The sequence below is a fragment of the Vulpes vulpes genome, chromosome 13, assembly GCF_048418805.1.
Source record: "Vulpes vulpes isolate BD-2025 chromosome 13, VulVul3, whole genome shotgun sequence".
NCBI lineage: Eukaryota > Metazoa > Chordata > Mammalia > Carnivora > Canidae > Vulpes > Vulpes vulpes.
In genome coordinates this window covers 155,765,604-155,792,379 of record NC_132792.1, presented here as the reverse complement: position 1 = coordinate 155,792,379, position 26,776 = coordinate 155,765,604, and the positions used below count along the sequence as shown (strand labels likewise).

At 35.5% G+C, this 26,776-nt stretch overlaps 1 protein-coding gene across 9 annotated transcripts in view; it reads right to left on the bottom strand.

Annotated features, from left to right (window-relative positions):
- The window catches only part of NEK7 (NIMA related kinase 7), a 158,271-nt gene that overhangs the window by 30,956 nt on the left and 100,539 nt on the right, over positions 1-26,776 (bottom strand). For all 9 annotated transcript variants that reach the window (XM_072733433.1, XM_072733426.1, XM_072733429.1 and 6 more), the window contains 3 exons: positions 25,569-25,679; positions 9,747-9,855; positions 8,747-8,854 (listed from right to left, as the gene is read on the bottom strand). In XM_072733433.1, the coding sequence (XP_072589534.1) occupies positions 8,747-8,854; positions 9,747-9,855; positions 25,569-25,679 (328 nt within the window). The remainder of the gene's footprint in view (positions 1-8,746; positions 8,855-9,746; positions 9,856-25,568; positions 25,680-26,776) is intronic.

Below are 26,776 nucleotides of genomic sequence, written 5' to 3'. Positions count from 1 at the left end.
ACACTTGTAAAGGTCTATAATAAAAATGTGAAATTTTAATGTCAAAATCTCTGTCCAAAAAATAAAGTGCTTAGTTTAAGGCAAACTTTCATTAAACCTCTGATCTTAAACAACCTCACCTTATCGAGTCTTTAAGGGAGGATACAACAGACTCTCCAGAAAGTCTATGCAAATAGTGTGGTAAGCAGAATTCTGGCCCCCATAATCTTTGTCCTCTGGTGTCATACCCTTACGCATTATGTTACCTGGCAAAAGAAACTTTGCAGACATAACATTATAGATTTTAAAATAGAGAGATTAGGGCAGCCCGGGTGGCTCAGCGGTCTAGAGCCGCCTTCAGCCCAGGGCCTGATCCTGGAGACCCGGGATCAAGTCCTGCGTCGGGCTCCCTGCATGGAGCCTGCTTCTCCCTCGGCCTGTGTCTCTGCCACTCTGTGTCTCTCTCTGTCTCTCATGAATAAATAAATAAAATCTTTAAAAAAAAAATGGAGATTATCTGAGATTATCAATGAAAGATGAGGGGAAGGAGCAGGAGAGATGTGAAGTGTGAGAGGAATTCTTCCCATCATTGTTGGCAGCAGAGATGGAGAAAGAGGGTTTAAGCCATTAAATTTATGGTAATTTATTAGGGCAGTAACAAAACAAACAACAAATGTGTTAGTGATTCACGCACTGCAGTGGAACGATTCAATTCAATGTGCTGAGAACCAAGAATTACATGAGGCAATGGGGGGGACTAAAGAGAGAAGCCTATAGGATTTGAAAAATATTTGACCCCTAGGAGCTCACTGGATTATTTTGGGAGGGGATGAGTTGGGAGGCAGGGGAAAGCAGGGGAAGCAGGAGAAGCCAATACATCTACCTTAAGAAGACTAAAAGAATAAATTATGGTCTTTTGTAATGTAAATGAACTCTGGCTTGTTCACTAATTGATATGACTCTAATCTAGGTCACCACGATTACCTTAATACTGAATTAGAGACATACAATGGAGACATACAACAAGAAACCATTCGGTGCTACATGGCACTTGATCCATATTTGAAGCTTGATAAGGAATAGTTATTATAGATTTTTAAAATTCACCAAAATAAGGATCCTATCACAAGTACATCCAGCAGGGATTAACTACAGTATATATTTTTAAAATTCACCAAAATAAGGATCCTATCACAAGTACATCCAGCAGGGATTAACTACAGATTTACTGATCAAGAGAAAAGTCCCAAGGGATCAACACTCTGGCGAACCTCATGAGTTATTCTGATTTTAAAAATAATTTCTCTGAAAGAAAAATAATCCTAGTCCCAATCCTAATAATAAACTCTGTTCGGGATTTCCTTTTAGAATGACAAAAATTCCCTAAGGTGATCTATGGGTACTTCTTCATTCACCACTACCACACATTCCCATTGAGAGAATTAATTATGCATTAATTATGTTGCAACAATAAATATATCACAAGAAGAGATATGGAGAGAAAGAATAGAAAGCAACCAATAGAAAAAAAATAAACCAGGTAAGTTTTGCTTTAGCTCATGGCCATGGACAATGCTCACATTTATTATTTCTGGTTTTCCTCTTAACACATGGAAGAGTTATGCTCCTCCACTCCCTTGAGATAGGTAAGGCCATGGGACTTGTTTTGGACAGTAAAACACGAAGGGGCATAATATGCGGTACAAAGAAGCAGAATGGGTTTACGAGCCAGTAAGAGATCATCCATGTTCTCTTACTCTCATGAGATCACAAAAACTTGCGTTGAGATGAAGATGATCCAAGACTGAAGCTGCCTGAAATGCCAAGTCGCCGCATGGAGAGAGGGCAGCTCCGCTAGAGCGCCACGAGAGGCCCACAGTGAGGAGTCAGAACAGCTTTAGGGCCAAGCAGCTGAGACCTTGGTATTGTTCCTTACTCCACACTTACTGATACACTCAAATTCATCCTTTGCTGTGTGGCCTATGCCCATCCATCATTTATTTAATCAGTATTTATTATCTATTATGTGCAATACCAACTTCTAGTGTTTGGAACACATCAGGAAACCAAAAATACAAAGATTCCTTTCTTGGTGAAGGTTAAATTTTAGCTGGAGGAGAGAGACAAAAAATACAAAGCATAACAAATAAATTATACGGCGTATTGGAACAGAAGTCCTAATGAGAAAAGAAAAATTATACCAAGTAAGGCTCAGGAGTTCTAGGGATGGTAGAGGCAAGTGGAGGTCAGGTCAGTATTACAGGATCTCAGTTTCCTACTTTATAACAGTCACTCCAGCTAGTTAGAGAACACGAGGAACAGAGGAGAAAATGTACCTTAAAACTACTTGTAAATTGGACAATGCTACACACACATTCATTCTTACTGCTGTTGCTATCTCGTAGCAGTAGAGGATTCCCCTGGGTCATTCGTATAGAAATAAGGATAGTATGATATGATTTTACTAAAAATCATATATTCGGAATAGAAAAAAATTATTCTGTGTATTTTTAAATATTGAAAGGTAAAGATACTTGACCCCTTACCAAGTTGCCTCTGGGTCAGAACATCTGCTGAAGAGAGACTTTAGAGTAAGTCAAGAAAGAAGTATAACAAAAGTGTATTTTGTCTTTTGTGACATGAAGAAAAGTACACCCTGACTGTCATGTTCCTACTTCACAGGTGTTGGTGCAATTATAGTTTTCAGTTTAGAAGAGCCACTTCCTTAGAAATATCAGCCAAAGTTGCCGGTAGACAGAATGGCTATGAACAAAGAGCCCAGTATCCTAGAGGTCTATTTCCTGTTTACTTCTGAATCTTGGAGCATCAAGAGCAAGCAAGTCCAGGAGAGGGGGCAAACTCTGCTCTCAATATGTGGGTTCCCTGGCAATATACAGAGCAGAATAAGGTATCTGCAGATGGAAATAAACACAACAGATACGAAAACATTAATAGAGCAGGAGAATGTGGCCCAAGGTGAAAAAATGAACTGTTGTGTTGGGACTATAAGCCAACAACAGTAGGAAGCCACAGACCCACTCATTCTCTTCTAGCCACAGTCCATTTCCCTCTCTGTGCCTTAGTTTCTCTGACTCTAGAATGGGAATAATCCACACCCACAACTCACATATCTCAGTAAGGATCTTAGGGAATGGAATGACTTGCAAGTGGTACAGAGCCACCATGCATGCGGGTGGTGGGTAGGCACTCCAGAAACACAGAGAACACTGTCAATGACTAATTCATGTTTGATCAACTGACCTAATAACCAAGCAGCAAGTCAGGAGAATGTCTAAAAGTAGGTAGAAAAATGAGACAGATTTGTCTCATTTAAGTAAATGTCTTTAAGTAAATGGAACAGCATGAAAACATTGTAGGGGCACCGGGGTGGCACAGTCAGTTAAGCATCTGCCTTCGGCAAGGGCACAATCTCGGGGTCCTCGGATGGAGCCCACATCGGGTCTCTGCTCAGTGGGGAGCCTGCTTCCCCCTCTCCCTCTGCCCCACCAACCCCCACTTGTGCTTGCTGTCTCTCTAAAAATAAATAAATAAATAAATAAATAAATAAATAAATAAATAAATAAATAAATAAAATCTTTAAAAAGAGAGAGAAAGCATTGTAAACACAGACCACTGTTTTCCAATTGCAGGTCATTACCAATTAATGAGTTGTAAAATCAATTTAGTGGGTTGCAACTAGCATTATTTTCAGGAAGATAAAATAGAACAGACAATATCGTTGTAATGTAAAACACCGTTACATGAAATTTTTGTTTCAATTACACACGGCTATGTTCCTATGGGGTCACAATGTTGCTGGGGTCACTGTCAAGAAATTTGAAAGTCACTTATCTAGACTGTCAAGAAGTTTGAGTCAAGGGAGACAGATGTGTCCGCATTTAAATTTTAAGATATAGACATACATATAAGAGATTTTCTAACACCTGTAACATTTATAAGGTTGACAATAAAAAAAAAAAAAAAACCCTGGCAAGATTCACAGGGATATATATAATCCTGTAATTAGTCTCCCTAGCAACACCCTCTGTCCAAATCAATACAAAAGCACTAAATAAAGATCTGACTTAAGGTAAACTCAACAAAACAAAAGGAGGAGGGGAACAAACACAAAGGAAAGGTCTAGAGCATAGATTACAGACAGTGACCAACTTTCTAGTCCACGGCTGATGAGTTGATGTGGTGTCTCTGCTCAGTTCTGGGGAGCACATGGGAGGTGTTCAGAGACAAAGGAGGGCAACCAGTGGGCACAGAAGAACCTGAACACAGCAGACCACACTGGGCAGGATGACCCAGAAGACGATGGCAGACTCAGGGCTGCAGCCTTCGCAGCACATCCGACTACAACCTCGCAGAAACCTGCCGCCACGTGTGGAGTAAGATGTGACCTTCTCCCACGCAGGGCCGAGGCCCTTCCCTCACCCCGCTCCAGCACGCTCTCGACAGCCAGAGCTGATCCCGCATCTGCCCCCCGTGCACACTGCTCTTCGGGTGGCCTGAGACATGTTCCCCAGGTCCTGTGTGGCCGCTGCTTCCGCATCTTGATCTCGGTTCACACATCGCCTCCTCACAGAGGCCTTGTCTGACCAGGCCTAAAATAATTCTAAAATAATTCTCCTCCTAGTCACACTCTGTCACATGGCTGACAAATCAGGGAAAAAAAAAAAAAAAAAAACCACCACCAACAACAACCCACAAAGACACAAGATGATTATCTGTTCCCTCTCACCACAAGATAAGATCAATGAATAAGACTGGTCATGTTTAGGCTTGTTCCCGGTCCCTGGAACAGCACATGCACAGAAAAGGTATTAAAACTGTCTTGTAAAGGATTCAAATTCAGGTATTTTAACAGAATAAAAAACAGTCCATGAATTTCTTCTCCTTCTCCCCTCTTCTTTTTCTACATCTTCACCGCCACCGCCACCACCACCACCACCACCACCACAATCATGTTAACCTAAGCAACTTAACAGCACATCACAGTGAATGAAAACACTTTTACATTCACTGTATTATTATAGATAATTGTATTATTAGAGATTAGGGCACAACATAGAATAGTTATTATCCATATCTCTATTTTTATAAATAAATTTATAAACTGAAAAGTTAGAAAGTTAGTAAATGGTTTGATCAAAGTCCTGAAGAACAATGGACATGTAAATCCAGATGTGCTCCGTTTTCTCCAAAACATCATGCTATTTCTCACACTCAGAACAGAGCAAGAGGAAAAACACAGCTGGCACGTAATGAGGTGGGGATGTGCAGTCGACGGTAAGAATGGGAAGTTATCGAGGACATCAAACTCTAGAGAGGACCCTGCCAGCCTAGCTGAGGACTCAGCATAATATTCTTTAGGCAAAAGGGAATCATCAGGAACTTGGGGGCAAGTGACATAATTAGATAATCTCTTTTAGGAAGATAACTCTGCTGGGATTATATATAGTTGATTTTTTTTTTTTTAATACTAGAAAGAAGGGAGAGTATTTTCCTAGTTTAAAGATGAAGTCATGATGGATTAAGGACAAGTGAATAGAAAAAGGGAGATATTATGATTCAATGTACGTGGTGGGAGCAGGGAGGGAGTAAAAGAAAAACTGAAGGCCTCTGAGAAATTGTTTTTTTTCGATTCTGAGGATTTGAACATAGTTCAAACATCCAGCAACATCAGATTTAGTATTTGTAATTTTTTGTCCTATTCTCTATATTGACATACTTTTAATTAAGGAAGATGCTTCTGAAAACACTACAAATGTGACCACCTGTACAACTTTATTTGCTACAGCACATGTGAGAGAACTGCAGATTTTATTGCAAGTTGATCAGTAATCATGAAATGAAATAATATAATAAGTGCTGTAAAATGAATACGGAATTGAAAAATTCAAAGGCTTGCTAATCTTTTAAGAATTGTTAAAAATACAATAATTTTGCCGGTGTGGATTCTTATTAATTAATCAAAATAAGGAAAAACATTACCCTTTACTTCATTTCTGAATAATACTATATATTTTGGAAAAAAGAAAATATATAGCAAGATGTTTTAAAATCCTATTAATTTTTGCCTTTTTAAATTAAATTCCTAAAAACATCTTCTTTACAAAGTTAAATGAAATTGGGTCCCGGGATCAACCTCATTTTAAAGTAAACTATATGAACCACACATAGATCTCACTTATTTGTAGTTTCATTAAAATTTAGATCTCCTCTTGGGATAAATCATGCCCTGAGGATATTATCCTCAGTAAAATCAGAAAACAAATCAACACAGAAATCAATAATTTTATCATATTTTCTATAAGCAAAATAAGTTTGTATAGGTGCCACAGTTGCTTTTTGTAACTAACTCTTAGAAGTAATCTTTCAAATTTGCTCTTAAAAATAAAAATATATGACAATAACAAGTGAGCGTTATAATTTTTTTTAAAGTAACATAAGTCAACATACATAGTCTGTGTCAGGATTTATACCCTTGTTATTAAATACATATTCTTTGTTAGCAGACAATTTTTTCTGATCCTTCTAAATAGGTTTTTTATTGGGTCCACCTACCCATCGTAGGTTAGATTTCAATCATTCATTCTCGATGTTCACTATACTTTGCTTAGTGAATTTTAGTTTCAGACCATCAAAATGTTCACTTTGCAGAGATGAACAAGCAGCAATAAAAGAAATTTTCTTATTTTAAGAATACTTTTTTCTTAAAATAATATGGGAAAAAGCCCTGGTGAAATTATTTTTCTACTGATTCATTCATCAAAGAAAGTGTCTCATTGATACTTCCTCACTGGCTGTACTACAGGTTGTGTTGTAGAATGTTTTGTAATTATGTGCATCCCCATTTATTTTATGTACACCCACATATATATTTACATTTACACATAACACTACATGACCCTAAGTAAATGGATTTAGATAAAAACTGGTAATTAGGATTTCTTACATAATCTGGACTAACAAACGTATCACCTAAACTTGAAGATGCACATTTGTAAGCCCTGTTTAGGACTTTTTGTATGAGACAGTGGCAGGCAAGCTAAAGAAATTCCCTTCCAAAACTGTTAAGATCTGAGTTTCAGAAGCCAGATCCTCAGGGTCAGGTGACTATATATAGTACACTCAGAGTGACAGTCTGCAAAGCAGCATTTTAAAAATATGTGTGTGTGTGTGTGTGTGTGTGTGTGTGTGTGTGTGTGTGTGTGTGAGCCTGAGTATGTGCAGGTATGTAGGTGTGTGCGCGCCCATAAGGGTAACCGAGCATTTCTAAGTAAACAAATGACAGGATGCTGTTAAGACATTCAGGTGAGGAACATGTGAAAAGTGAAAATATGTTACTTTTACTAAGTGAGAAATGACACTGACATGGAATATCTATGTTTCCTTCTTACAAATGATATTATTTGCATTGTAAGAACTGTAACTTTCAAATAAGACCTGTGAAAGCGCTACCCAAATTTATGCATTTCTTAGAGAATTTCATACCAAATTTTCTTACAGAGAAAAATGTGTGATGCTCCAAAAAAATAAAATCTAAAGTGAAAGGGAACAAGACAGTATTACTCAACATCAGTTGAAACCTTATTTTCTTAAAGTACTTGACAAAATTAAAACTCTGTGAAAAGGGTAAAGTATTATCTTTCTACCACTCTTTAATCCAGTATTTTTTCACTCAGCAAACAGTGATCGGGAGCCTACTTACATGCCAGATACTGTTCTAGATGTAAAAAAAAAAAAAAAAAAAAAATGACAGGTTCAAGGCCACATAGAGTCTTACTAACAAGGCTGGAAAAACTTTAAAAAGTCTAGTCAACTAATTCAGATGCTCATTTCGTTACTGTGCTATTTAGTGTAATTCACTTATCTTCATCAGGCCATTTTCAAGTTTTTAACTTCATATTTAAACACAATTTTATAAAAAAATTTAATAGTTTTCAATAAAGTTATGACATCAAAGATAGGGCACAAAGTCCACTTATTTTTATCTTAATTCTTATTTTATTCTCATTGTTACCATTTTATCTAAGTTTTATATTTACAAGAATGAAATGCAATTTGATCGGTTTTAAGAGAAGCTCTGTCACTCTGTTTAGGTTATTCGGCCCAAAAATTATTTCCTCCTAGTAATTTCTACGGTTTCTGAAGTAGATCACTTTCTTTCCATCGTTAATATTATTTTGTAATAGCTACATTTAGTTTTATTTTAGATATGAGACACTGCTACATTATTAGTTCCAGAACGACTAAACTGCAGATATCTTCTATATAATCTAGGAGAGTATTTTCCTCACTAGTTATAGGCCGTCTTTAGGCTCTCCCCTCTACAGTAATCACAACTATATGTGTTATTTTCATAAAAAAAAAAAACATTTACAAATTACTATCATATTTTTAAATAGTCAAGTGAGGTCTTCTTTCAGGATATAGTTTAATCATCATATTATCTGAATACTGTTAAATGGATAATGAAAAGAATGTTTCATGGCAATTGTTAAAACCAACTTTATTAGCATTTTTTTCTTTTTTTTACCAAATGTCTACCTGGGATCAAATTAACAGAAGTATCTGACTGTCATGTGAATGGACACATTATGTCCAATAGGGACCTACTCAGGATCTAATGATTTTAAAAATAGTTGTATTTAGAATGTAAGAGCTGGCATATAATTAGTACATCCCTTATGTTGTTTTCCACCCCACCACCCAACACACACGCACGGTAATTGAATGAGATTATACTGTCTCTTACCTAAAGAATGTGCAGCTGTGGTTTTGGAGCTGAAAAACCGACCAAGCCCAAGATCTCCAAGTTTGACCACTCCAGTGGCTGTAATGAACACATTAGCTGGTTTTATATCTGTGAATAGATAAAGGAATCAGGTGAAAGATGATGTCAGCTTAGGCATTTTCAAGGGATTAAAATACTTTTCATGGCAGAATTTAAAATCTATCTTAAAAATGAAGGGAAGTCAGTTTGAATTTTGATCCAATTGCTTTATTTTGAATAATTTTGATATATCCTAATTATTTCTGAGTGCTCAGTCCTTTGACAGAGAAATAATCATCAATGCAGCATGATGGAGATTGCTACTAATTTCCATTTAAGATGCATTTTCAAATAAACTTTTGTGAAATTCAAAGTACAAAATAAATTTATGCCTGCTTTATATCAATGTTAAATATCTTATTAAATATTAATTTATTGATAGGTTTACATAAGATAGAAAACCATAACTCTATTATGAACATAATTCTTTATTTAAGATGACCTTAGAAATCATAATTGCTTAAATAAACTGTACTGAAATTTTTCACACCCCAAAATCAGAGGATCAGTTCCTACGTGATGTAATCTTCACATGCTCTGCCCAACTATTTGATCGACATTCAAGAATACATTAAGAGCTAATGTTAAAAATTAAAAACCGAGGTGACCATAAGATACATTGCTCGTTTGAAGAAGAAATCTTCCTTATGCATATTCAACTGCTTTCCTGCGCTTTTTTATTTTTTAATTTACCAACATAATCAATAAGATGCTCAGAAGAGGCAAGAAGAACAATAACTAATTCTCACTTAAAACAAGTAGGGCTTTACTTAAAGGCTTTTCTTCCTAATAAATAATTTGGAAATAATTAGCGGAGAAAGCATGAAACTATGTCATGACTGACAGGTATTTATTTTTAAATTGCCTAATAACCTGCATCATTTAAAACAACATTAGAAATTATTTGAGATTTTTAGCCTACCTCTATGCATGACTCGTCGAGAATGCATATGTTCCAATGCACTGCAGAGTTGAACAAAGTACTTCCAAACGGTCCTTTCAGGAATTAGCCTCTTTTGTTTCTTAAAATGCTTTTTAAAAAATTAAAAATAAGAATTATAGGAATTAAAATATCTTAAGACTAAATTCTGACATGCAAAATGCCTTAAGTCAGAAAAACATCTACGTTTTTCTATTTTTACCAACTAAAAAGCATATGATTCCCCACAGTGAGATGAATCCAAGAATCTTACCTGACATATTAGCTTAAATCTCTCACTATTATATCTAAAGTTAGCACAGGCCATATAAACGCTACATCTTTGTGATGTCCAATGTTTCAAAAAATTAACATCTATGTAAAGTAATTTCCTATCCTAAAAGGACAGTGTCAAATTTCATTTTAAGAAAACCCAGAATAAAATAGTCTGGAAACCTGAAGGTAATTATGTTCATTAAAAGACAATTCGTCTCCTGACAGAAGATTTTACTTATAGAATTCCTTTTAAATATTGAACCACCTTGGTGATTTGAAATATCAGTTAATTTATTAAAAATTAAATAAAGGAGATTTATGTAAAAAGTTTTCATGAATATTTCTACTGCACATTATAAGTCAAGCCTGCACTTTGGATGAAACTAAACTTCATGGAAGAAAAATATTATAGGAAGGTCCAGGCAAAAAGCTGAGCACCAACAAGGTGGTTGGGAAAGAGTGGGCCGTCATCCCTAAGACGGCAATCATCTAAACAACTACAAAACCAGACGCATACATTTATGCCCATTTTCCTATATTACGTTTGCTAGAATATACTTCCTTCAAGAACAAAGTGCTTAGTTTCCGGAAATTCATAAAGATTCATTACATAAAAATTGTTTCTAAAACAAAAATGCAATTGGTTTCCTGTTTAACAATATTTAAAAATGACCAACAGGAAATACTACGTTTAATCAAGTTTTTATGAAATTCTGTGATAATTTTAACTTTTTAAGTATACACAGATATCAACATTTAAATGTGTACTGTAGTGCATTTTATCTGGGAATGTTTTTGGAAGTTCAATTGATTTGATTTGTTATTGAATATGGAGAAACCGTAACTGAGATAACTCCAAAACAAGTTTCTCTGTCAATTTTTTACCCCTGTGACCAGCTGAGGGCAGGCTGAAAGGAAAACCACCACAGGGAAATTTGCTGATAACCCTAGTTTATACTTAGTGAAAGGTTATATCTACTGTCTCATATGTACTCAATATGCCAAAAGGATAAATCTTTAAGGGAAAGCTAGTAACTTTAGGTTAATGTTTACCATAGCATATACTATGGAAATGCACTTAGCTAAATTCAATGGCTATTAACACCAGTAGCAAAAAGCAAATAACAATTAGATGACCAGGTAATTAAAAAGGAGATCAGGGTTGTTACTAAAATGCTGAAAACCTCCCATATCATGTTTCAATATTAAGTATTTTTAATTGCAGATTGTGTCAACATCACTTTTCATTCTAAGGGGCCATACTGCAAAATCAGTTCTATACACATAATTTTCTTTCAGATTTGGAATGAGTCCAAATAAAGCCTGTCTATGTGCTCTCCCTGATGCTGGATTAGCATATCAGAAGACTGTTTGATGTCAACAGGAAGATGGGGACCAGGTTTCTTTTCATTCAAAAATAAATATACTGCATCATATAAGCATCAAACCATGAAAGAAAAATTTTATGCTTTAATATAGATTCTGAAATCATAATTATAATTAACTTGGCAGCTTACTTTCATAGTCTCATTATTTAAAAAATAAACTATATATTTAGGAAAAGGCAGAATGAAAAAAACTGCCCTCAAAATGCACATTAGGGAAGATGTTAACAGACCAAGACAGTCTGATCATTTTCATGTTTTTATATTCTTTGAGACTGTCTCTTTGAACAACAAATTAAAGATGAAGACGATAAATTGACATCAAATTATAATGCTACCTGGACAGAATGACCTGGCAAAAAAACATAAGTGTCCAAATTAGTAAAAGGTTTCTGAAGAATAATTTTATGAATCTGATTTGATCATAAAAGAAATGAGAGGCAGTTTCATTATGTCATTAGCATTTCACAATATATTTTATCTGTTTAACTCACATGCAATATTCTACCACTTCTTAAGTGTAGGGTTTTTTTTTGTTGTTGTTGTTTTTTTTTTTTTAGAAAACCAATACTTATGAGAAAAGCCTGTTTGTTCTGATGGTGGCACTGTTGGCTATCTCTTAAACAGAGGATGAACAGAAAAAAAAAAAAAAAAGCAATGAAAATCTGAATTCTTTTTACTACTGGTAAAATTTATATTAATATCACTGGGCAGAACTTCCATAATGCTGAAGTATTAAAAAAAAAAAGAATCTTTTCTTGAAACTTATTCTAATATACACATATCTGTTAATTCTTTAGTCAAATAACATTATTCAAAAATCCTACTTCTAAAAACAACACTCTATGTAACTAGCTCTAGATTAGAAAAAAAATCTAATGCCAACATATAGAAATTAAAAATGTACATATATTTGTCATGTGGTAAGTTTTTAATAAAGCAAGAAATAATGTAGCCAAAATTTTTAAAGGTTAGTATCAATAAACATTATGGGAAAAAGAAGATTATACAATATGGCTCTTTATTATATTTGCATTATGAAACAGAACTTCAAGTTTTTTTAACCTGAAAATAAAATGTATAAAAGTTTATGAACAGGCAGGTATTGGCACTCAGGTATATTTGATCACTTGGAATTAACTTTAATTAGTCTTCTCTTAAAAAACAGATTCATCTTTTCACTATGCAAAGCTTCAAATACTGTTTATTTTAAAAACCTCTTTACTATTTCTATCAACATCATTCAGGTAAACACTGAACATTATTCAAATTAAAGAAACATATATCAAAGAGCTAGTCAATGTACATATAAAACATCAGAATACATTATATTCTCAGTTACATGTAAAAAAATTACCAGCATTTCTCTTAGGTGAAATTCAGCACACCTGGTAAAATATATTTACACTGCCACTTAAGTGACATATATGCATGTATATTAATATGAAAGAGGACAGCTAAAGCAAGCTGCTTCCATTTGAGGATGCGGGAAAATAGTCACAACTATTAAGAAAAAAAAAATCATCTAACATTCTCCTCCAAGGTAAATACCCAAGATACAATCCAATTAAATAGTGGACATTTAATATATATAGGGATCATTTTTTGGACTGAACTGGATCACGTGGCTCCTGTACTCTAGACCATCACTCTAAATGGAACATATACATTACTTATTTCTAAGTTTTACAATTCTAGCCTTTCTTCTCAAGACATTTTGGGAAATGCTTCAGTGATATGACCTATAATAAACTTATCCACAGAGAAAAAAACAGGAAATTGTATTGTTTTATTAAAAAAAATTAATTTCCATGGTATCAAGATAGTTAAGTCCATGGTTCAGTCTGTTATTCTTTTTTTTTTTTTCAGTCTGTTATTCTTTAAAGAAAGAAGTTTCAGAAAAAATATCTAGAACTGGCTGGCTTCATAAGTGTGCAACCTACACAATCATGCAGGTCACTGTACTTAGTTTAATGCTCTGTTGTTGCCATCTTGAAACTCTTAACAATTTGACAATGAAGGACCCACAATTATGTAGCTGGTCCTGGAAACAATATACACAGAATCTTTTAGAAATGTACTGCTGTAGTTAAAACAAAAACAAAAAGCAACAAATGTGATCCTGGGTATGCAAGGCATTCCTGCAGAAGATCAGGAAAAAAGATAATGTGATAATGAGAAATAATGAAGTAATAAGAGAACTAGAATTACAAGCATCAGCTCCATCTCTTCCAAGTTATCTAACAAGAAGAAGGAAATAGTTTTATGTCAAATATAAGGATGTATTGTCTGCTTAGGAATGTTCTCAGATGTTTAATGTGCCCCTAACATAATCTATTATTATCTCACCTTTTATAAAGACCTAATTATGAGCCATGACATAACTGGTTATGCTACCTTGAGCAAGCCTCTTACCCTCAGCAGGCTTCAATTTCCTCTCTATACTGAACAGAGAGCTTGGAGATCAGTTTTTTGGTCCCCAGTGTCTCTAAAATATTATCTATGGTTTTATGACCTCGGGTACAAATACAACTTAAATAAATAAATGCCTGCTTGGCCCATTTTCACATGTAAAAATAATGCTACTTTACTGGTATGTCCTATCCTTTAAGTCTCCAGTTAATAAAAACAAAGCAAACAATAATAATAGTAACAGTAATACCTCAGAGATCCCCATAGGTCCAGTTAATACTACAAATGATCTTCACATGAGTTGACAGGTAGTTAGAGAAACTTGCAATAGGTCAAACATTTACCATCAGAACGGATGTTATGTTCCCAAACATATCTTTGTAATTATAATGCATTTTCATAAGACTACATTTTGCAGTGGTTATTTCAAAGAAATTCGATGCACAGCGACTGTGTGACGGAAAGGATAGGATGCTTCTGAGAGCAAAACTGAGAGTTCTAAGTGAGATATGTATTATATATTAATCTTTCTGCAGAAACATCTTTCCTCTGTAGGTGTAAGGAGGTCTCAACAGACTAAACTGCACAAATACTTGCTCTACACAATTTTGAAAATTACATAAATATGTAAAATAGTTAAAATTAGAATTTTGGTACCTAATACTAACTTGCAGCATGTGAATATTTTCACTCTTGGCATTCTGAATAAAATTCAGCAATCTGAAGTCACTCTAGACGGTGTGAAGTGGAATGGGATTGGCAGCCATGAGACCACTGAAAACACTTATCACTGGCATATGAGTTTATCTACTTTGATAAAATATTTCCCATGCAAGCTCCACTATCTTTTTCCTTTCATGTAATGTCAGAAAATCCACGAAGTATTCAGCTGTTTCTAGGTTATAATTTAATAGAACATCAATATAGTCTATTCATTGCCCCCTACTAAAATTGTATGGATTTTTAAGGAAGCTGAAATAGGTTTCATCCAAAGATAGGAAATGTGAAACAGGTAAAGATTTTTCTCTGAGCAATTAAGCCTTGGGAAAAACAACAACCTTCTATTTAGCAAACAAGAAAAATAACCTCCTTAACGTCAAAATGTTTTTGCCCCAAAGAAGGTGCTTTCTGGACATTAGCATATTGATATTGAGAAAACTTAGGACATTTTTTTAAAAGTCCGTAAGAAATATATGAATGCATCAGATTTACCACACAGAATAATCCCTGCATTGCTGTCACATGAATAGTTTTTAAGAGAAGCTTCCACATAACTAAAATTAATAAAGAAGACACTTGGAAACCTTTAAGATGTTTTCTTTGCTGCAACAGAGTACTAGAGATACAAAGAGTGAGACAAATGAAGCAGAAAGTTAATCTTTAGTGACATAAGGTCACAAAGATAAACGGAAACATTCGCCTCTTTAATACATTCTTCTGGTTCTGTTTTACCAGACATTGGTAAGATAGTTAGAAAGATATTTCACTATTCTTAATGGACAAAGGAAACAGAGCAGAACAATAACAAGACAGTTAAATTCTCTTGGTAGAAATCCATTTAGAAAAAAAAAAAAAAACAAAACAAAAAGGACAGGAATCTGCATCTCTTCTCCACTTAATTGTTTATTAAGTGGTACTATTGCATGTGATGTTACTTGATTTTTAAAAGGCAGCTTTAGATCAGTATTACCTACAAATGTAAACAGCAAGACATTCTTTGAAAATTAACTTCAATTTTCCTGAGTAAATACAGTTCAAAAGTTATATATTGCCTTTTAGTTATGCTCACAGAATTATAAAATGGTAATTAGGATATATGATTTTTAACTTACTAAAACTCCTAAGTTCTATACTTCTTTGCTATCAAACTACTCAAGTATCAAAGAAAACCCAGGTGATATTTTATCAGTAACATTACTTTTATACAAATAATTCTGTATGACACATATACACATATATGCCATATATAGACATAAATCTATATGATTGTTCATGCATGAGGAGGTAGCTATGTATATATACAAATGTATATAATATTCAATTCCATATGGATTTTTTTCAGATAGTCCCACTGACTGTAACCATAAGCCTCCAAATAAATCTAAGGTCATATATGATATAATATAGACGATAATCTTACACAAAAGACTCCGAGAGAAACAGGCCACATTTGGAATCACTGGCAATTCTCATAGTTGTCTGGCTTGGACTATATGTTTTATGCCAGATGCTGAAATGGAAATGATAGGTGTCCTGGTAAACTATAAATCAGAGTTATCCAAGATAGATGATACTACTAGGAAGATTTTATTGCTTAAAGGATTCAAAGGTCAAAAGTATAAGAGACATTTCAAAGTGATTCTATTTCCAGCCCAGCCTCTAAATTTGGATAAGTACAAATAAAAACGTGTCTGAAATTGTAAAAAAAAAAACAACTACACCAAGAAGGTGAACGAGATTTATACGTTCTAATATTTGGAGATAATAATTATCTCTGAAACATTGTTAATATTTTAGCTAATTTATCAAAGCTTGTGGTATGCAGAATTCTAAGACAAACTTCACCCTTCAAAACTCCCAAGTTCTGGTATATAATTCCCCTCCCCTTGTGTGTAAGCTGCATTGCAAATATGATGAATCATCATTCCTCTATCATGTGGTCTTATACTGCAGGAAGGATTCTGCTGATGTAATTAAGGCGCCAAACACAGCTGCTTTTGAGTTAAACAAAAACATTATCCTGGGTAGGCCTTGCCTAACCCAGTAAGCCTTCAAAAAAGTTAGAGATTCAAAGTGAGAGACACTCCACTGCTAGCCTCAAGGGAACAAACTGCCAGGTTATGGAGAGGGCCTTGTGGCCACGAACAAGAGACCTCAAGAAGGAAGGATGGCCCCCAGCTGATAACCACAAAGACAGTAGGGACTTTAGCCATGTAACTGCAAGGAACTGAATTCTTCTACCAACCAGTGAAGTGGGAGGAAACCCTTATCCCCAGATGAAATCACAGCTCCAGCTGGCACCTTGATTTCCATCTTCAAAGACCTCAAGCAGAAAACCCACTAACTGGTTTGTGAACTACTGACCCATAGAAACTGTGAGATAATAAATTTGTGTTGTTTTAAGTTGCTAACTTTGTGATAATTAGCAATAAAAGAATAATACAAAGTGACTTTCTAAACCAGGATAAATCAATATATAAAATTAACTTTACATGTGCATGCAGGAAAATAATCTTAAGGCTTCTACCAAATTTAAAGGGAATGCCATACCAGTGGTAACAATGCAGAAAATACAAGTTGCATATCCAGGAAGACAGCATATATCTAAATATATTAAGAAAAGATATCCTACATCAGGAACAAGACAGAGATGCCCACTCTCACCACTCCTATTCAACATTGTAGAAGTCCTTGCCACAGCAATCAGACAAGAGAAAAAAATTAAAAATATCAGAACTGGAAAGGAAGAAGTAAAACTGTCTTTATTTGTAGATGACATGATTTTAAATATAGAGAAAATCTTAAAGATTCAGCCAAGAAACTGTTAGTTGTAATCAATGAATTCAGTAAACAAAATGCATTAAAATCAGTGGGGTGGGGATGAATGGGTGACGGGCACTGAGGGGGGGCACTTGAGGGGATGAGCACTGGGTGTTATTCTGTATGTCGGTAAATTGAACACCAATAAAAAATAAATTTATTATAAAAAAATCAGCAATGTTTCTATATACTAACAATAAGCTACCTGAAAACAAAATAAAATGATCCTATACCCTCTCTCTATGCCTCAAATAAACAAACAAATAAATCCTATACCATTAAAACCAATAAAATACTTAGGAATAAATTTAACAAAGGAGTTTTCTATCTAAAAACTGTAAGACACCGATGAAAGAAATCAAAGGTGGCACTAAAATAAATCGAAAGGTATCCTGAGTTCAGATGTGGAAGAATTTTAAGTTGTTAAAATGTCAATACTACCAAAAGCCACGTACAGAGTCAATGCAATCCCTATCAGGATTCTAATGGAATTTTTTTTCATAGAAGTAGGAAAAAACAGTTCTTAAATTTAGAACCACAAGAGACCCCAAATAGCCAAAGTCAAAGCAATCTGAAGAAAGAAAAAGTGGCAGGCATCACACTTCTTGATTTCATACTATACTATAAAGCTATAATAATCAAAACAGTATGGTACTGTCATGAAAACAAACAGACCAACGAAACAGAATTGAAGCCCAGAAATAAACCCAAGCATGTACAGTTAACTAATATTTGACAAGACAGCTAAGAATACTCAATGGAGAAAAGATAGTCTCCTCAACAAATGGTGCTGAGAAAACTGGATATTCACCTGTAAAAGAATGAAACTAGACCTCTATCTTACAGCACTCACCAAAGTTATCTTGAAATGAATGAAAGAGTTCGTCTAATACCTGAAACCATGAAACTCCTAGAGGAAAACAGGAAAAAAGCTCACTGACATGGGTCTTGGCAGCAATTTTTTCAGAAAGGACACCTAAACCATAAGTAGCAGCAACCACAAACAAGTGTCACCATATTAAACTACGAAGCTTCAAAGAAAGGATCAACAAAGCAAAAAGGCAAACTACGGAACGGGGAAAAGATGTGCAAACCATATATATAAAGAACTAATACATCTCAATAGCAAATAGTAATAATAATAATCATGTAATTAAAAAATAGACAAAGACCTAAATAGACATTTTCCAAAGAAGATACATGAATAGCCAACAGGTACATGAAATGATGCTCAAAAACACTAGTCATTAGAGAACTGCAAATCAAAATCACAATGAGAGATGCCTCCTGCCTGTCAGAATGGCCATCTTCAAAAAACAAAAGATAAATGCTGACATGGAACTCTTGTACAGTTTTGGTAGACTTGTAAATTGGCACAACCACTATGGAAAACAGTATGGAGGATCCCTAAAAAGTTAAAAATGGAACTAGCATATGATCCAGCAATTCCACTTCTAGGAATAGGTCTACAGCAATGAAAACACTAACTCAAAAAAGATATCTGGCATCCCTATGTTCATAGCAGCATTATTTACAATACCCAAGACACGGAAACCACACAAATGACCACTGCCAATGAATGGAAAAAAAGCTGTGACAGCTTCTTTTTTTTTTTTTTGTCAGATATATATATGAAAGAACATTATTCAGCCATAAAAGAAAACAAGAAAAACTATTTGCAACAATAGGCATGAACCTTGAGTGCACTGCACTAAGTAAGTTAGAGAAAGGAAAATGCTGTATGATTTCACTTAGATGTAGAATTTCACACACACGTGCGCGCGCGCACACACACACGCACGCGCGCGCGCGCGCGCACACACACACACACACACACACACACACACACACACACCAGATTTATGGCCTCCAGAGACAGAGGGTGGGCAGAGGAGGGATTGGATAGATACTCATTTAAATCAGTAATCCGTATTTCACTCAAAAAAATCTCCAAGTATAATGTTGATTGACTTCTTAGTGCATATGAAAATCTTTTGGCAGATAACAAACTTCTGAGTTACCCCTAAGAGATTTATTACATTGGGTTATACTGTGTTTTATTCGCATTTTACCAAAATAGAGGTCTTTACAAATATAATGTTAAAGATATGTACATTTTTCTTCTGCCTCAAACCAAGAGGTAATTAGAAATCTAAGAAATTATATGTTGGAAAAATGGGCTATGAAAATTTGAAGCACATTTTAGCAATATTTCTATTGACAAGCTAAAAAAAGCCAAAGCTTTTATTTATCTCTTTCTGAGTTTAGTCTCTCATCTTTTCTACACTAAGCTCTCTCCATCAACAAATATGTTTCTTGATGTTCAAAGAGTGTGAAATAAGCAGTATTAAAAAGGCTTACTGCAAAATGGAGCATCTACTGGTCCAATTTAGGGTATGATAAAGAAAATACATAGTACATAAATCACAACTTGATAAACTGAAATGTTTTTTAGGAGTCTGTTTTCCTTTAAAATTCTGATTACTGATGATAAAGAAATATATGATGAAAAATTCTAGATTTCCTTTTATCCTAAAACTCATCTGGGAAGTATTTCATCTGACCACAGCCTCAGGTATTCCTTTGTCACTAATTAGAGAAATACTGAATATTTCAACTATAAATTGCTTAATTATATTTGTCAGCTTGCTCTAAACCAATTAATTATTTACTTGTAAAAAATCTTTGATGCAATGCTATCCAGAGGTTCATTTCTGGAATACAGACCAGGAGCTATATTTCCTCTCTACCCCAATTAAGCTGAAGACTTGAGACAGTGAAATATATTGTTGTGATGCACTGTGATTTACAATATTACCCACCATAAAGAAATGCATCATTTTCTCACTATTCAAGTATCTACTACTGTCCTTTATGAAGCATTAAGTCACTGTCATGTTTTTTCACAAAAGAAGTTCCTATGACTTCTTCCCCCCTAATGTAGCCTCTTTTATACAGAACAGCTTATAGCACAAATAGGAGTGTCTAGGAAAGAATTTTTGAGTTTCTTAGGGAAAAAAATTACCCTTCCTGCATCAGCTCAGAACACCATCTTCTCTCATGTCAGTATACCGGTAAATTATCTTAGCAACTCCCCATGAGACCAGAGTGAAAAAGCATGAAACCACCACCCATATTCACCCGGGGCCCCTGAAACAGAGAAGGGCAACAGAGGTAAAAAGAATCAACTTGGAAGGGAGCAAGGGAGGGAGGAAGGAGATAATCACCTTTTATGAACTTAATGACCACAAATTTATTGAGTTACTACTATGAGCCAGGCACCGCCCCAGAAACTGAAGGTGTCTGCACCTTCTACAACAGGTGTTTACTGAGCACCTACTCTGTGCAGAGCTCTGTCCTAAGCACTAGAGATATGTGAGGTCACAAAAGAAACTCAGATTCTTCCGTATAAGATTCTGGATCACACAGTTTTAGTAGATCTTGACAAACCTCTTTAATGTCAATTAGGAAACCCGAGAAGGATTTTAAAAAGAGGATTTTCTGTTCTTTCCCCCCCCCCCCACTCCTTCCTCACCTCACTTAAAGACTGATGGAGAAACAGATTTGAAAAATGGGTGCTGGGTGCTGGAAGATTAGTTTAAAAGCTCCTGCTCTCCAGGTAGGAGATGGTGATACTTCAGAGAGAGAAATGGAAACAGAGCTGGGGTGGAATATATGGAAGTCATTTAAGAGAAAAATAAACTGAACTTAATGATAGACCAGAAGTGGGAGGTAAAGGAGACAGAGGTGTCAAAGAAGAGTCCTGGGCTCCGGCGTGCATGACTGGGCAGACTGGTGCCAAACTTCGAGTTAGGAAACGTGGGAGGAGGGCAGTCTGTGGGGCAGATCATGAGTTTCTTTACAGAGGTGTTGAGCTAACATGAATTCAGGATTAAAAGACTGCTCTAGATGGAAGATAAGAAGTTAGAAAACAAGCACACAGAAAGGAACTTAATCCGTGGGCAGGAAGGACATCAACCATGAAGTGAGTATAAAGGAAGGAGGAAAGGTTTTTTTCAAAGCCAGGACTGAAACTTTTGAAACTCTATCATGAAGAGCCAAGAGAAGAGAATGATCCAGCTAAGAAGAATCAGAGCATCCAAAGAGGCAGGAAGGAAACCACGGCACTGTGGGACTCAACGAGCCAGAGGAGGAGAATTCCAAGAAGGAGGGTAAGAGAAGCAGCTGAGACATAGGTAGAAGGAGCACTGGATGAAGTCCGCTGGCCTTAACGTTAGAGGTCATTCAAGAGCCATTTCTTGGGGGGTTGGAAACAGGGTCAGGAGTGAGTGTCTGTGAGAGAAAAACAACCAGAACAATATGAAGGAAATGGCAGGTGGAGGTGGGGGGTGTTAGACTTAGGTCAGGACGGTCTTCTTTCATCATCCTACTTAAAATAGCAACACCCCTCTCTCCTCATTGTCCTTCTTTATCATAAAAGACATACATAAACGTAACCAGATATGAAAGTACTCTACTCATGTGAAACTTCTTAGTCAAAATTTCTGTTATGGCCATTATGCTGAGACTATTCTAAGATCTACAGGTTTGGCAATGTAACTTTCAACCTCCAAGAGGATCTGGGAAATCGGACCCAGACTCTCTTATATCTTGGTGAGGAAGATGAATGTACCTACAATAAAGGATAGGATCATTTTTTTTTTTTTTTTTAAATTTTTTTTTATTTATTTATGATAGGCACACAGTGAGAGAGAGAGAGAGAGGCAGAGACACAGGCAGAGGGAGAAGCAGGCTCCATGCACGGGGAGCCTGATGTGGGATTCGATCCCGGGTCTCCAGGATCGCGCCCTGGGCCAAAGGCAGGCGCTAAACCGCTGCGCCACCCAGGGATCCCGATAGGATCATTTTTTAAAAAGATTATTTCTTTATTATTTATTTGAGAGAGCACGTGCATGTGAGCAGGAGGCAGAGGGAGAAGGAGAAGCCAACTCCATGCTGAGCAGGGAACCCAACCCGGGGGCTCTATCCGAGGACCCTGAGACCGTGATCTAAGCTGAAGGCAGACACTAAACCGAATGAGCCACCCAGGGGCCCCAAAGGATAGGATCATTAAAGGCTTATACAATAATGTCTACAAGACGGGAAGGAAGAATGATATTACCAATTCTCTAAAGAACTACTTCAGTTCTACTGAAGTATAATAAATTGTTCTATAAACATGCAACTTATTTTAAGCAATCATTTGATATCTTTTTTTTTTTTTAAAGTCTCCTAAGTAAGCTTTTACACCATAGATACCTTCAAATTTTAGCCAGAAGCCCCAAGGATACTTTAAGAGTATAGTTAGCAAGTCTCTAACAGTGTGTTACTATTCGTTACCAAACACAAAGATCTGAATAAATCTTACTATATCTGCTGGGTCAGGTGATTAAAAAATTCCTTGAAAACGTCAACTGATGGCCAGAGCCATTTAAATACGGGAGGTGAGTTCATCACCACAATAAATATAAAAACACACTGACAAATTTTGTTCTCCTTTATTGGCCTAAGAAATCTGAATCTGCTAAAGATGCACAGGGCTTCTTCTGTAAGGCACTGTGATCTTGCCCTAGTTTTCTCAAGAGTACTCTTCCAGGGTAAACCCATGGGCTCCGGCATGCCGTGGCAATGGGCCAGGGACAGCAAGCTGAAAGTGTGGAGAAACAGTAGCAAAGAAAGAAAGCTAGACCAGAAAAGAGCAAAACCTCTAGACAACAATCAAAACTCTAAATCAACGATCTCTCAATCAGGGGCAAGACTCAATAACTGAAATTGTTTATTTTTTATCTACCTTCAGCTCAATGAAGATTTGCCTCTTTGCTTCCTACTGTAAGTATTTAAATAACTTGCGCTTAAAGTTTAAGCCAAGAGTTGTAGATTAGCTGTCTCTCTTACGAGGACTATCTACATTTGCTTTTATATGTCTCATCTTGATAGCGGTTTTAAAAAATTTGCACTTGTGTTTGCAGGTCTTTTTAAAATTAAAACCACTTTTTTTAAATTGTTCATTAATCTGCAAAGACAGTTTGTACTAGTGGTGGGAAGTCCCTAAAACAGAAAATCAGATAACTGATTAGAAGTGAGTCACTCTCACCATGGGACTTTAAACAGAGTCAGCTCGACAGCATTCTGTGATAAAAAAAAATATATATTACCTCTCTGTTGTGTAGTATTTTTATATTTTACAAAGCAATCTCAAAACTGCCTCCATCTTATGGATGAGGCAACTAAGCCTACGAGAAGTGGCTGACACTGCACTCATCACACTGGCGAGCAGGGTTCCCAGCTACTGCTAGTAGAGAACCTGTGAGCTCCTGGATCAGAGAAATCTGTCAAGGCTTTGTGATGGAAGGCAAATTGTGTATGCATCGACATCTTTCTGGGGAGAAGGTCAAGGGTTTTCTTCTGATTTTTCAAAGGAGTTCTGTGATATAAAAATCTTTCAGGGCCACTAAAGGAAAACAAACACATGAAATTTTGCATCAGATAAACCCTAATTTCAAATATCAGTTCTTCTGTTTACTAGTAATGATGACTATCTTCTCCAAGTGTCAGATCGACCCCCAGGATCCTTTTGAACAAACAGCAAATACGGTAATATATATAAAGCATCTAACATTGTTTTTAAGAATGCCTTACAATAACTCCATGTAGCAGAGATTACAGTTGTGTTCCATTGTCTGTTGAGAGACTGGATATACAGACAATGCCCAGATCATAGAAAAACAGAACTTTGAACCACAGCCTTCAGCAACCCGACCAGAAAGCCAACCTTTAATCCATCACAAACAACCAAGGACGCCAGCCTGCTATGTCAGGTGTGCAGGAAGCCAGATTGCTATCTCCAGTGACAATGCAGGAAGCTAAATAATAACTCTATAACAATCAGCCCCAAGTACCCAGGACTTGATTAATAACTGACAGCTTCCCTAATTTTTGTCCCTGTACCTGCAGATGAGATGCCCCACTTTTAAGCAGCTCATGTAAAGCTTCTGTATGCCAACAGCCTCTAAACAGGTCATACCTAAAGGCTTATTTTTCCCATTATAAAGATTTTCTATTTCTCTGCCCGCCTGTGAATCTCTGTCAAAGCATTAATGACAATGGTCGACTCCCTTGCTACAGCAAGCTCCAAATAAATAGTCTTGCTTTTCTCATTTGGTTTGTCTTCACTGATTTCCACCTTGCTCAACATGTCTTCCTGAGTAGGGTTTAGCTTTAGTAATTCAAGTTTAGCACATGATCAGCCAAAAGAAGGCTATATATGCCAGCCTCCCTTGCAGCTACGCATGTTCATAAGACTAAATTCTGGCCAAAGGGATGAAGCTAAAAATGTGTGGCAGTATTCAGTAACATGCCTCAAGGTACAGCCAGCAAGTACTCTGTGTCCCTACATGCCTAGGAAAGGTGACTTGATCAGCTGCAAATAGGCTTGGTTTCTGAGAATTTGATAGATCAGACCTGCCATAACAGCCCCAGAATTTTATGTAACAGAGAAATATAACTGATAACAATAGTAATACAGCAGCAGGTTCCATTTAAATAGCCTTAGCATGTGTGAGACATAGTTCTCATGTCTGAATAAATGTCAATTATTTACAACAATTCTATGAAGTAGAATTGTAGAATTTTCATTATTTTGTTTTTGAAAAACTGTGGTACACAGAAGTAACTTCCCTAAGGACAAGCAGTTTTTAGAACACTGAAATTTGGAGATTTCTGTAACTTGTAGCTGAACTTAAACCCAATGAATATGCTCTTGGAAAAGACAAACTTTTAAGTGGTTGAGTTAGGGTTTGATGTGCAAGGTCTGAATGAAAAGTCCACTTTATTCTTTGATGAATCCCTCGTAGGAACAGATTAGGATTCACTAGATTGTCTTTCTGTCCCCCTCTGCCTGATGTCCAAAGATACAAGATCAAGGGTGGTCTGCTCGGAAAAATCAAGTTGTGAAATTTTGACTTCAGCTTACAGAAGACAAATCTGTTGGTCTACTTCCAAGCTGATTTCAGAGTGTTCACACTTCTTAGTTCAGTATCACCAGGTAAATCAGGTTCATAATCACTACTATTTATCATTCGTTATACATTTACCACATGTTAAAGTACTGAACTGAGGTCTTTCAAGTTTCTGATATACCTGTATCTTTAAAGAGCAATTCTATCAGAAAAAATAAATACTTAGTTTAAAAAACAAACAAACAATGCCTTACCTTTATCATTCTGGATAGATCACCAGCATCAGCTAATTCCAAAACTATGTTAAGTTCATTATCTTCAATGAATGATGCATAATATTTAATTACATTTGGATGGTTGAGTTGCTGATGGAAAAAAGACACACACACACAAAATGGGTACCAGAAAGTTTTCTTACTGTAAGTTCTCAAGAATCACTTATAGTTTCTTAAGAATAAACTCAGTTACTGTTTTGTACTTTTAAGTTATAGAAATCTTAACATGACAGTGTATTTTCTTTAGTGAATTTTGAAACAAATATTGTAATTATTGAAAATAATATTAGATATCAATTAATTTTATTTTAATATTTTATTAGAAATAGAGTAAATTATGCACTTAAAATTTTTTAAAGTATGTGCTATATCCAATAAATATATAAATATAAACAAATGGCAGAAATACAGCATCAACCGCTAAAAATCATATCTTTCAAAATGGGCACTGTCATTAATGGCACTCAATGGTAAATAAAGTATTCCTTTTCACTCTTATTTTGAAGTTGGCTCTATCCTCATGTAACTGCAGCCAGTGATTTAAAACAAAAGGACATCTACTATACTCTATAGGTTTTACATCAATTAATATAAATATACAGAGTTTTAAGTTTACCTATAGGTTGATTTGTTAAATGATCCTAAGAAAAATTTCACCTTATAGAATATATGCATCAGTCTATACACATTGATAATCCTTTTATATGATTTGCTTTCTGTTTAATCTTTAAGCAAGTTAACATAAGACAAATAGTTTCTCAAAGAAAACTATTCAAGAATTCTCCCAGAGTGTATATATATGATTTTCTTCCTTCTACTTACAGGTTTTTCCTCCACATCTTCTATGACAATATATTTTATTTCTCTAATAACAATATATATATATATATATATTAAATATATATATATATATTTAAAACTGTTACTTCATGGCCCAGGAAATAACTACAACTAACAAAACAGATGGAAAGCATGGTTCATTTTGATCTGACTCTTATCTTCTTTGATAAACTGGATTCATTTTAGGCACAAACAAAAATGTATGGCATAAAAAAAATCCAAGTCTTATCTAACAGTTAAAAATATAACGTAAGCTACAGCATTCCTCAAAGGAAATTTTACTAGAAAAAAAGCCATGCAGAGATAACTGAAATTTCAATCATATCCTTTGAGTGGATGAGAAACTG